Source organism: Cyprinodon variegatus, unplaced genomic scaffold, assembly GCF_000732505.1.
Source record: "Cyprinodon variegatus isolate N-32 unplaced genomic scaffold, C_variegatus-1.0 Scaffold25, whole genome shotgun sequence".
Taxonomy (NCBI): domain Eukaryota; kingdom Metazoa; phylum Chordata; class Actinopteri; order Cyprinodontiformes; family Cyprinodontidae; genus Cyprinodon; species Cyprinodon variegatus.
This window is the reverse complement of record NW_015150478.1, coordinates 1,250,758-1,263,521: the sequence shown is the minus strand read 5'-3', so window position 1 is coordinate 1,263,521 and position 12,764 is coordinate 1,250,758. Positions and strand designations below refer to the sequence as shown.

Here is a 12,764-nt window from a genome sequence, read left to right as displayed (position 1 = left end):
ATAGTTTTAGCTTCAGTTAAGGAAATATATGCTCAAAATGTAACTAAAAATGTTCCTCTGGGTACATACAAATTAATTTCTTTTCTCCTGATTCAAATCCATTTTTTTTCTTTCAAAAAGCCGAATGAGTTTTGCTTCTTTTATATATGTTCTATCATTTTTATGATTGCTGGGTGGGTTATAAAATAGTGTTGCAGTCAAGACCACACCAACCGAGACCAAGGAGTAACGAGGCCAAGACCATATAAGTCTTATTGTCTTGGTCGCTGCCTCTAAATGTTGGTTGGTTAGTTCTTGACTGCAACACTGTTATAAAGTACATATTTTAGTTTTTTTTTTTTTATGCATTTTATATATAAATGTAACACTGATGCTTCAAAGTGGAATCACATGCAAGGAGTATTAATGAGAGATCCCACCTTCCCTCTCCTTGACTCCCAGGAACATCACCACGGTGCAGAGAAGGAACACCCCTCCTATCACACCCGCAGCTATCATGTAGACCTCCTTCTGCACAGACAGAGAACAAATATGCTGCATGGCCTACATCTGTCTTTTCTTCCACAGTAAAAAAAAACAAGTCTGTCGAGTTCTTCATAATTCAAAGTCCACAGAGGAGTGGGAACATTCATTTTCTCAGAAAAACAAAGGCAGCAATTATAGCAATTACTTTGTCCTATTCAGTTATTTAGTGTCAGTCAAAAGTGGCTGATTTATTGCCTGTAACTTTTAGTGTGGATTGGAGCGACCCAACCTGAGCTGCATATTTCAGTGCACAAACAGCTCCAACCAAAGAAAACAAACCCCAAGGGCATCTGCATCCAAAAATACAGACGTAACTGTTTAATGCAGCAAGCCCCCCAAACAGGAACTGCTCTGCCTTAAACAACTTGTGTTTGTTTGCTATTTTTCCATTCAGCTCAGCCCACTGGTTCTTTATTATTTACGCACATCAAACACTTGCTATTTCCGAGGACAGACGGAGTTCGCCCAGACGGTGTGCCACCCTAGCCAGCAACCGCAGGGGGAATTTAGCGGCTGGCTGTAGATGGGGTTGGAGTGGTAAGCGGTATCGCCCCAATAGGGTTCAACCAAAATCCACTGGAAAAGACCTATTTGAAACCCAAACAGCTGCGGTGAGATCCAGCACAGGACATTTTACCACACAAAAACTCCCATGATGAATCCTGCGCAGCATTTTGTGTTTAATCACAGCTCTGCAAGCTGAAATAGCGTTCCTGATAGCTTGGTGCTGACTTTACTTAAGTTCCTTTCAGTTTTATGGGAATTTGAGCAACCAAGAGAAACAAAAATTTGTGCATTCTATTAAGATTCATATTTGATTGTGAGGCATGCTTTATGGCAATAGTTTCTAACTGGAAACTGAAATGTTTGCATATATTATTCTTTGCAAAACAACTAACAACTCAGTTTATTAAGATTGTTAAAATCTCTTTTAAAATCCATTTTTAAGTCTCTAACAAAATAATTTTCAATAGGTTTTTGTTTTGAATTTTGACAATCATCCTCTGATTTATAAGGTCCCAAAAAAATTCTGGATGTGGTTAAGGTTGTTCTTTTGTCGTCTCGAAAAGGTTTCCTTCCAGGACCCATATTAGCTCTGACCTGTTGGTGGTGTTTCCAAATTCCATGAGGCTGTTTGTTTACTGATATTAACTGAAAAACCTCAGAGATCCTCACAGAACAGCCTAATTTACCCTGATATTTAATAACATAATTTTCTAATAAACCAATTCAGAAATCCTTTATCATGTTGCTTCATCCCATGATTATGCACTAATTTGCATTTCTCCATCACTTTATATCCAAAAATGGGTTATTGAGGAATTTTCATAGGGTGTCAATATCTTTCAGCTGTACTTTTTTGCAGGCTATATCTTGGGTCTGTTGAAATGTTCTGGTTGAAACATAAATAAGTCTAATGGCTTGCAGGCTGCAGAGACTACACAGTTCACTGGGGCCGCTTTTGGACCCCGATGTGAGGGAGGAGCCCCCTTTTGTGGTCGTAAACGGGGAGCAGGCCCGGGATGCCGCCTCAGATATCAAACAAAGCCGTCTCATTTCAGTCCCCTGGGTTACAGGGTTAAAACACTGACATATTTCCAATGTCAGAACTTGCAGACAGTCAGTAAATATGGAGCCAATCTGAAACAATCTCTCTTTTCATTCAACTCTCTTTTTTTTTAACTCTTTGCTGTTTTGTTTTTTTGCACAACGTGAACGACCTTGAAACCACCGCTCCAGCTTTAGCGACATGATCATTATGACAGACCTTGATATTTTCCAACCAACTCTTTGCCCCATTTTTAGCACACCTGAGCTCCTGGGTTGGCACAGAGACACTTACCGCATGTGACAGGTACTCCTGAGAGTGCAGGCTCTTCACGATCTCTGCCCCGCTGCTGTTTCCAAGGTAACTGCCAGACATGTTTTGAGTGGAGCAGTGCTTCAGAGTGTGAGCGCTGGCCACAATCTGGCCCTGGATGGCGGCGCCCAAAAGGGTCCCCATCACCTCCACTGTCATTCCTGTCAATATACAAAAAACAAAGATCTTTATTATCTCAACCCTGTTCGGTCAAAGATGCATCTGAGGTGAACGCATACAGTCAGAAATCCTTGCATAATTAAAAACCTTACGGTAAGCAGTGGCTGAGTCCCTTTCCTTCTGGTCTGTGCTGATAAACATGGTGAGAGCAGAATAAGACACATGGAAACACTGCAAAGGAACAAAACATTAAGTTAGGAATCAGGCAAGAAGGATATAACAACTTCTTTCATAGCAGCAGAAAGAAAAATTTGACATCCTTTACTTTGATTATTCAACTTTAACTGACAAAAGAACAACATAACAATAACAACACATTAAAAACAAAGCAAATAACTAAGTAGTTTTTTTATGTTGAGATAAATGCATATTACACAGTGATGAAATAAAAAAAAGGTCTAACAGTTTATAAGATTTAATTTACTGCCTTTTCCTTAGCATACTACTTAGACTTAGACAAACTTTGTCATTTTGTATACACAGAGTGTATGCAAAACTACATTTCAATGCATACAGCTTTTCGCAGCTTGCAACAGTGAAATGAACATTACCATCTTATAAAGTGCAGCAGTGATCAATAATGTAGACAGTGTAGGAGAAAAGAAAAACCTTTTTAAAGTCATGGTGCTGAAGGCATTGATATGGAAAGGGTCAGTGCAGTGCAAAATAAAGCAAATTATGGTGCAAAAAATGCAGTAGAACATTGAGTTGTGCTCTATTTAAAGGGATAAGGAAAAAAATCAACCATGGTGGTAGTGCAAATATGACGTTTTCAAGTGTGATACGGCGTGTTGATTAGAGTTTCAACTGTCTGATGGAAGCAGAGAAAAAGCTGTTTCAGAACCTGCTGGTCCTGCTGCGAAGCCTCTTCCCAGAGCGCAGCAGGAAGAACAGTCCATGGTGGGGTTGTTAGGGGTAAGTGATGATGTTACGGGCTCGTGACACACAGTGATCATTGTGCAAGATGTCAGCAGTTCAATGCAAGCAGCTCTCCATTCTGAACCTGATTCTGCTAGATCTGTCCTTATGTTAAAAAAGGAGTTGTTCATCTCCCTCACTGCATTGCAATTAACTGACTGCAAAGTTTTTTAAGATAAGTATCAATGAATTTTGTTGTATTTTAGTAAATTATCACTAAACTTAAACTTATAAAATTAATTTAAATGAACGTGACTGAAACTAAAACAGAGGAGAATGAATTCAATAAGCCCTGTGAGGGACCCGCCACCTGTTCAGTGGATAAGCAGAATGGATGGCTGGGTTTTAGTTTAATTCGACTGAATTAATGAGAACAAAACAATTTGAACTGAACACAATAACACCAAGGTTAAAAATAAACTGAACGGAAGTTATTTGAGCTAAATTAAATTCAACTAAACAGAACCAAATTGACAAAAAAAGTTTAAACTTAATTTAATTTAACTGATTAAAACTAAAGTGAACCAAATATGACTGAATTGAACCAAAAAAAAATCATTCTTTTCAATTGATCTGAATGCATCATAAATACACCAAACTAAACAGAATATATCTTGGCTTTAGAGTGTACAGATTTAGTATAAACAACTCCTGAGGTGCAGCCAACTTGTTAATATCAAGTCACAACTAGTTAGGTATGCAAAGCATTCTCTGATTGTGAGAAATGTCATTCCTGCTTCCGCAAAACATCAAGACAATAAGATGTTATGTACTAGCAGGGTTTGCTATTTCCATACATGTTACATACTGAAAACCAAACAAACTGAAGAAAAACGGGTGAAAGTAGAAAAAACACAAACATCCTTTGCACCTTGATGAAATGGGGCAGCTGTCAGCTGTCCTACATGACTGCCTCTTTGAAACAGTTAGGATTCCAACCTTAAAAAAGGTCTAAACGCTTTATGTTTAAGTCCAGCTTTAAATAGCTGCATGGACAAAGTGGCTCCACAATGACATACTGGATCCCTTTTTATCCAACATGTTTACAAAAAAACACATATACAAGAACAAATTTTCCACTATATATTTATCAAAAGCAATCTCTGCATTTTCCATATCGGCCAAGTTGGGATCTCTTTTCTTCCTCTTCACCACCTTTTCTAGAGAATAGCCAAGCAACCATAGTCCAGCCTCACTTTGTAATTTACTCAAGGGCTCAGTCAGCACTGCGGCCAAATGAGCCTGCACAGCCAACAACCAAAATAAATGCGGCCGCGAAAGCTTTTTCTTCCAGTGTTTGCTCTTGTGCAGCATATCATTTATAAACCTTTTACTGGATGCAAACATTTATAGAATCAACCCGGCTTCGAATTTCTGCACAGAGGTGGAAGTGAGAAGTTATTCATTTGGTGCAAACCCATTATTAGTTGATTACACAAACAAAGAACTCATAGCAGACTGGATTCTGTTTACAATCTGGGACGTTTTGAATGATAGAAGCAAAACTTCACACAAACACAGCCATAGACAATGAAGGGAAGCTAAAAGTGGCAACTAGCATTTACTGGGCAAGAGGTTCCGGGCAGAAATGACTGTGTACTTATCAAGTAGTTAGAGTTATACGCTGTAACAGCTGACCGCAGTTTGGGTGCAGCGGTCTAAATGAGCTGTAGCACATGTTATAGGGGTTGCACGAGAGCAGCAATGAAAAAAAAGGGGGAAATGGAGAAAATCCCAAACCTCATAAACAAGAGCCAATAAAGGGAAGTCTACTTTCCCTTTGAGGTGAGATATTTAAACATGTTTGGTTTCTGCATTGCTGCTTATCGCATAAATCAGTCTATCAGAGTAAGGCATCAGATATCTGCAATCATCTCCTCATTTAACAGGGATATTTGCAACTTTTTGCTCCAGTTCATTTCTAGAGTATCTAATATAGATCAGGGGATGAATCAGCCAGGGCTTTCATCAATTGTTTCCTTTCTACTTCTGCCTCATGTCTGAGATGATGAGAGCATCATTCTGCAGTCTCAAAAGTTCCTCAATGTCCTGTTTCCAAAGAGGCATGCATACTCACATTGATGAGGGTTTGGTAGAGGCAGTAGAAGACCAGGTACCAGATGAACCTGCCAGTGATGAAGGGAGGGACAAACCAGAGGTAGAAGTATGACACCACCAGAAATGGCGTGCAACCCAGTATCCTGTAAGGAGGGGCAGAGAGAATAATAAGATTAATTAGAATAATTGCTGTTCTTTGCTTATATGAGGTTAAATCACAGGGATGAAAGGTCCAGTAGGGTAACCCAGACAAATGTTTCCTCCTGTTTCCAGGTTTCAGAGGTTTCTCAAACCAGAAAACACTTCTCCATAGGTGATATCCAGGTAGTATCCCCCATAACACAGCTGATAATGTGATGTATTGATTAAATGGGCTAGAAAAGCCTTGCTTCCAAAGTTTTGTTGAGGTTAAATTCAAACAGTACTTATGGGCTAAAAATCCAGTTTTGAATGATATAATCAAGGAGAAGCAATGCTTGGAGGGTTCTGATACAAGCTTGGACATCCCAGCTGCTCCCTTTGGAGAAAAAGTGTCTTAGCTCGAGTTCCCCAAGGAAAGTGGAGCTTCTACATTTCATTACTGGGAGCTTTGCTTTTTAGGCTCAAGTCTTTCTTAACCATGACGGACAGGAGAGACACATGCATGGCTGCAGAGGAAACCCCAAACTACTTACCTACCTCCTACTCTGTCTCATTAACTGTCTCTTGTTCCATATTACCACCACTTATAGTCCATAGCAGTCATAGTCAGAGATCAAGTGACACAAGTTTTTTAAGACTAATGCAATTTATTTGGACATTAGTCTAAATGATCCCTGATATGTGCTGCAGATTTTTAGGGGAGGAATTTTTTAAACCAGTGTTGCTTTTTCTTCCTTCACATGATGAAAAGAAATCCTGCATGTGGATTAAGATGTGGATCATCACCAAAAGTTAATGAATTATTCCTTGGACTGAGGTGCAGCTTTGGTAAAAATGTCATTAAATTCCATTCATACGTTCCTTTTGTACAGAGTGAGACAGACAGACAAATAAACAAGCACCTTAACTCGAATGAGGTAGTCAGAAATTTGTATGCATGTATTGACCAAGTTATCGGTCTATCACTAGTTATGGATATTTTGCTGCCTCCAAAAGGAGGATCAGAAGCACAATATTGATATGATGACTTCAACCCCCTAAATTTTTTTTTATTTGTTGAAAAAAAAACAAAGCGTCCATAAAAATCACGAAGAAAACCAAAAACAGGATCTGTGACAAGAGGCTGCCTTTGGTTCCAGGCCAAAGCAACGGTACATTAGAAGATTGATAGCCCATGAAGTAACATGGGTATCCTATAGCCTTGTAGCCCTGCTCGCAGAATAATATAGTCTTGTCCAGATCCATTAAACATATGTGAACCGAAGCAGCAACCCCCCTGAGCGAAGGAAACTTGGATCTGAACATATTCAAGGCATCACTACTGGTCACAGCAGGGGAATGAATGTGGTTTTGTCAGCTTCACGAGACTGTTTAACTCGAACTTTCCCTTCACCCGATTACAGGCCTCGGTTCTAAGTATGGCAGGAATCTGTCCTGGGAAAGTCAGGAAAGGAAGAAAATGCAAAAAAAAAAATAAAAAATCCGACCTCACAGGCAGCTCTCAGAGACATTCACACACATTCACATGTAGCTTTCTCACATACCAACCCATGAATATGTAGCACGCACTTAGGCAGAAGCAGTATGAAGTGATTCTGCTGTGATGTGCTTTCCTCAGAACTTGGAGTGATACAGTATGCGGAACATGTATAATTCAGAAGTAGGCTATACAACTGTCTGTCTCATTATGGTCCAAGCAAACATGCACTGGTGCAAAACACTCACAAAAAAAGCCAGATGATTGATGGTCGTCTCTACAGCCTGTCTGCAAACAATGCAGTCTGTCACACGGTTTAAACTCGAACAGGACACATAAAACAATAAGAGCAATCTGACCTGCTTTGCACTATTAAAGCAAAAGCCTAAAATGAGGCAAATAGAGGCTGGTTACAGGTATTTCTGGTATCATCCAGCAGAGCCACCTCACTCTCCTCCTGATTGTTTGCGCAAACAAAGGCGGTCGACAATGCTGGTGCTGCATTATTGACCGCTTGATCTGCTGGAGTGCTGGAAAGAGCCACAGGAAGCGGTCGGGGGGGCTGTCAATGGGACAGTTAGTATGTTCCTGCAAGATGACTGAGCTCAGGGAGAGGAAAGAAAGTCACACGGATGCTAACACTCGGGGACTTTCTGACAAAGTTTGCACGCATGAATACACGATGACACCTGTCCCAGTAATTTGCACAGATTTAATTAAAGCAGGCTGGGCTGACGGGAGGCTGACACTGATAATTCTTCTCCTACTCACTTCTGGCTGGTAATTCGATGTAGTGGAGGCAGAGAGAGCAGGTTTTCATTTAAGCATTTAAGTCACAGTCTACTGTTGGTGAATTTTAGAATATTTAACTCTGAGAAAAAGGTGACAAAACTGTAAAAAATCATTGCATGTAAGCTTTTTATGATCACTACGTCACCTTATCTCTTACTTATCTCTGTTGAAGTGGCAGAGATTGTATTTTGTGATCAAGTTTATTAACCTTTACATACTAGAATATATTTTTTTAAAGCATTTAAACATTTCGGGGGAAAAATTACAATAAAAAAATGTAGAGAACTTTGATTCAGTTTCACTATTCTCACCGGGGTCTAAATGCTTTGAAGCCTGAGCTTCAAAGTCTTCAGTTAAAGTAAGAAGATAGAATATCAATTATGACCCAACAGAATAAGATGAAATAATAGCTACGAAATAAAGTCATTTGCCTTTATCAGTGTATACGGTAAGTTTTTACAAAGCATCTTTGGGGCTTATGTTAACCTCAGTGAAGCCCCTTTTACACAACCCTATCAGCACAGAACAATGGTGAACCAGGAATGTTCAGTTTACAGAAAAAAATCCAAGAGCACAACAACAACTCATCCAGCAGGTAAAAAGGAACCTAGAACAACATCTAAAATAAGAGCTATATCACCACAGGTAAGGTCAATCTTTATGATTCAACAAAAAGAAGGAGACATAATAAAAACAGATTTTTAACTGTAAACAGCTGTAATACACTAAAAATACAATACTAAATATAAAGTGAAAAAAGAGGGAGCTATAATAGACATCCACACGACAAGGGGGAAAAACACTGCTGACAAAAAGACAGCTGGCCTTAATTACTCATGCCTATCACCTGCTTAACTCTTTCCTGCTCCTAATCATCACTCATCTCATCCACCTGCCAGTTGCTCTTATATTGGGCTCAGTTCTAGCTATCACGTTCAGATCATTGTTTGCTCCCCGTTTGATTTCTGTTAGTGTCATGTCTGTCAGTTTTGTAAGTTTTAGGTTTATTTTCAAGGTTCATGTTCAATTGAGGAGTTTATTTTTGAACTTATATCTTCAGGCTAGTTTAATCCCTAACCAGTGATGAGAGCGTTTCAGCATTTCCCTAGTGATTCTGTTTTCCTAATTTTGTTCCCACTGGCCCTGTCTGGTCTGCTCGCCTGAACCTCTGTTAAACTCCTGTTGGATTTTGCCTCCAATGTGCGTTTCTGTTTGAGCTGGATGCTCGACGCACGGGACTCTGAACCTAATGGATTCCTGGAACCCGGATCTATCCGCTCCTGAGTGGATCGAAAGCCCTGTCCGGCCTGCTCACTGGGGTTGCTGCATCGGGGACGCTCTGGACAGCTCAGGGCCGCCTCTCATTTGCAGTGTATCGGCTTATCCTGACTATGACTGAGAGGATGAACTGAACTGTTAAACCAGGTTAGTGACTCACTCTAATAATAATCTTCTGTTCAGATGATCGTGGTTACTTACCTGCCCCCCTCCTGCAGTCTCTACAGATCAGATCATCTGCGGCCAGTTCCAGTTCTGTTCTGTCTGTTTTTATTGTAATCGTTTTGAACTTTCTTACTGGCTGTCTCACCTTGAATACTGGGTTCATCTGTCCCCATTTCCTGACATATTTAGATGGTCCAAAAGACTGTTAGGTGAATATATAGGATTTATTCCATAAGTATGGACTTTTTTAAAGTGTATCACCTATTAAAGCTGACATAAAAACTAACATTTAACACTAACAGTAAAACATGGTGGTGATATTGTTATGGTCTGGGTCAAGACATGGATGACTTTCTATAACTGATAGAACCATTAATAGCAGACAGTCTGACCATCAATCCATCATTTCATGGCCTTAAGGTGTATAAAAAAACAACAACTTTGGTTATGCAGCAGAATGATGTAATGCATCCGTCAAGTAAATTGCCAAAAACAAATCAAGGTTTAGGAGTGGCCTAGTCAAAGTCCAGACTTATTAGCTAGATATAATAGAACCTCATTCTTGCCATTCATGCTTTACAACCCTAAGTACTTCCATTTAAATAGTTCTGCATAACAGAGTGAGTCAGAATGCTCTATGCTGATGTCAAAACTAACTGGTTATTAGAAACGCCTAATGAGTATTGCTCCCAAGGGCAGAAAAAGCAGTTTTGTTATTTTTCATAGGGGAATTTTAGAAAGCTTCCCTTTCCCATAATAAATGCTGTATTTATTTCAAAACGTATTTTAGTATCTAAAGAGATTCTCTTTGTGTGATATTAAAATGTGTTCTATTGTATCTTTGTACAGCATAGGCTGACACCTGATCATATGAGCGATATTTGCAAAAGCCTGTGTCTTAAAGGTATTGTGGAGGATTTTCGCACATTTTTTTAAAAGACCCGCCCTCTCCACTTTAAGAAAAAATGCGTGTGCGAGCATGCACAAGCACATTTTTCCCTGTGCATGCTCTGTTTAAAAGTCACTGTTCTCATAGCTCATACAAGCTTACAGTGTCCGAACATCCGCTCTAACCCCTAAACCCTCAATCACTATATACAGCGAGGAATATGTAGTGGACTTTATAGTGAACTCAATTAACTGACTGTTCGCACATATCATTACTATTTGCCTCCCATTGGTCATGTAACTCCTCCTCCAATGCACGGTGCCTGTGCCATCTTTGCTATTAGTCGCCGTTGTTGGGTTGGCGACAGTGGGCCGCTGTCACAACAAATCCCATAATGCTTAGCAAGGAGAGCTCTACGCACAAAGCTTTCCAGGATATATCTGCCTCCTCTGAGGCCATTCTTTTCCTCTCATAGACTTCGTAGACAGTGTACTCATAAGAACCGCGGTGGAAAAGGTGACATTCAATGACTGTCTGAAATCGTAGCTAACCACACATATACTTGGGATTTTTTTCCTAATCCCTTTAAATAGAACACAACTCATTGTTCTACTGCATTTTTGCATCATAATTTGCTTTATTTTGCACTGCACTGAACCTTTCCATATCACATCATTGATCACTGCCGCACTTTATAAGATGGTAATGTTCATTTCACCGTTGCAAGCTGCGCTTGTGCAGGAAAAAAAACAGCTAACGGGACGAGCACGTACGATAGCCTTACATAAACATGTCACCAGAATGATTGACAATTAGGAGGACCAATTATTTAGATGATCCACCCGGAAATAAAAGATCATCGTCTAAAGTTTTAACAGAGTCCTTAAAGTCATATTAATCATTAGCTGTGAACATTAGATAAAGATATAGAAGGGTATGCAACATTAACTGGTCGTCCTTATTTAAAAAACAAATCTAACAGGTGACATTCTTTTAACATACCTTTTATTGTTTAGTGTGTGTCACCCTACCACAGTTATTACACATTTCACCAACAGTTGACATCGTCTCTAGCTGTTGTTCTCAAATGTAGACAATCTTGAAAAACAGCTCAAAAGAGGTTTTTTTTTCTTCTTTTCTTTCTTCGCTAACAGCCACAAATTCTAAACATGGCAGCACTCGGGGAGGTATTTTGGCGCCAAGGACTCCTTCCTAAAGAGTTTAGGGCAAAGATACAAATCACTTAATTTGTGGCTGTGAATAGGTTCAGCTTCCTGCTGATTGGACAGACGGGACTTTCCAAACAGGATTCAAATGGATGGGAGTATCCTGTCCTGTCATCCCGATGTCATTCAGAATGCACTGAAAATAAATGCCCTCATTCAGATAAACACACAGAGGCTAGAACACTCTCAACTATGTGTTCCCGTGGGTAATCAAAGCTGATTTACCAACAGCATCTGTCTGCAGCTGAGTGTGGCAGGCTAAGGTGGATTTGGACTCCCTCCAGCACTGACAGTTTGTGTGTAATTTAGTTTTATAAGCGATACCGACGGGGTTGTAACAGAGTCACGCTAGTGAAGCTTTAAAGAGATATGCTGCAGAAATGCTTAGCAGCTTACGGAAAATATGTTTTTTTTATATACATTTTTTAGAAAAGGGATTCATGTGAATCCTGATGTAAACATCAAATAATCCACACTAAGGTTCACACGGGTAGCATTTCCCCAAAAGCCCTGACACACAGTGGCAGAACGTCCTGTACAGTGAATAAAAAAAAATAACTAAAGAGGGTTTAATCTAGTGGTTCAAATCAGAAAGTGGAAATCAAAAGTTCTATTGATATAATCACAGCAAAAACTGCACAAGAAATGTAACCTACAAAATGTAACCTCTAAAACAGCTGTTTGCGCAAAAATGTATCTTTACAAGCCTGCTGCTGAAAAGGTGAGTGGAAGAAAAAAATGCACAAGCAGAGATAACTATAGGCTTGAGGCGATTGTGAAAAAGGCCTTTAAGGAAAAGTAAAAATAAAAGCTATTATTTTCTCAGGCATATAGGTAATTTATGGTGAAAGTAAATCATTTTAACAGCTTTTTTTTATATATACAGTTTGTAATCTGACAACCATGTTTTATTTAAAGTATATTAAATATTTTATAGTTTACTTGGAGTATAATTGTAACAAGTATTACTTCATGTTAAAGCATAGGCTGAATAATTTTGTGTGTTTAACACATTTTTAAGGGCATGAAAGTAGATATTGTTTGCCCTTAATTACTGAAATAATGTTGAAATAACAGGCATGTACAGGTCGTTAACGGGGAAAAAAGGAAAGTGGTGTGAAAAGGAATGTGGATGAACCTCTTAGAACACTGCCCTGCATCAAAGGAGAACAAAAAGCCACCCACGCCCTTAAAGCAAACAGTCTTAGCCATCGGTTAGGAAGTCAAAAGCAACGCTTCCCGACGGCTGTTCAC

At 39.4% G+C, this 12,764-nt stretch overlaps 1 protein-coding gene across 1 annotated transcript in view; it reads right to left on the bottom strand.

Moving 5' to 3' along the window:
• mfsd2b (major facilitator superfamily domain containing 2B) overlaps positions 1 to 12,764 on the bottom strand; it is a 28,732-nt gene that overhangs the window by 7,009 nt on the left and 8,959 nt on the right. Inside the window, exons 5-8 of the mRNA XM_015395031.1 lie at positions 5,562 to 5,685; positions 2,659 to 2,737; positions 2,369 to 2,547; positions 420 to 510 (exon numbers count right to left, since the gene is read on the bottom strand). Of these exons, the coding sequence (XP_015250517.1) occupies positions 420 to 510; positions 2,369 to 2,547; positions 2,659 to 2,737; positions 5,562 to 5,685 (473 nt within the window). The remainder of the gene's footprint in view (positions 1 to 419; positions 511 to 2,368; positions 2,548 to 2,658; positions 2,738 to 5,561; positions 5,686 to 12,764) is intronic.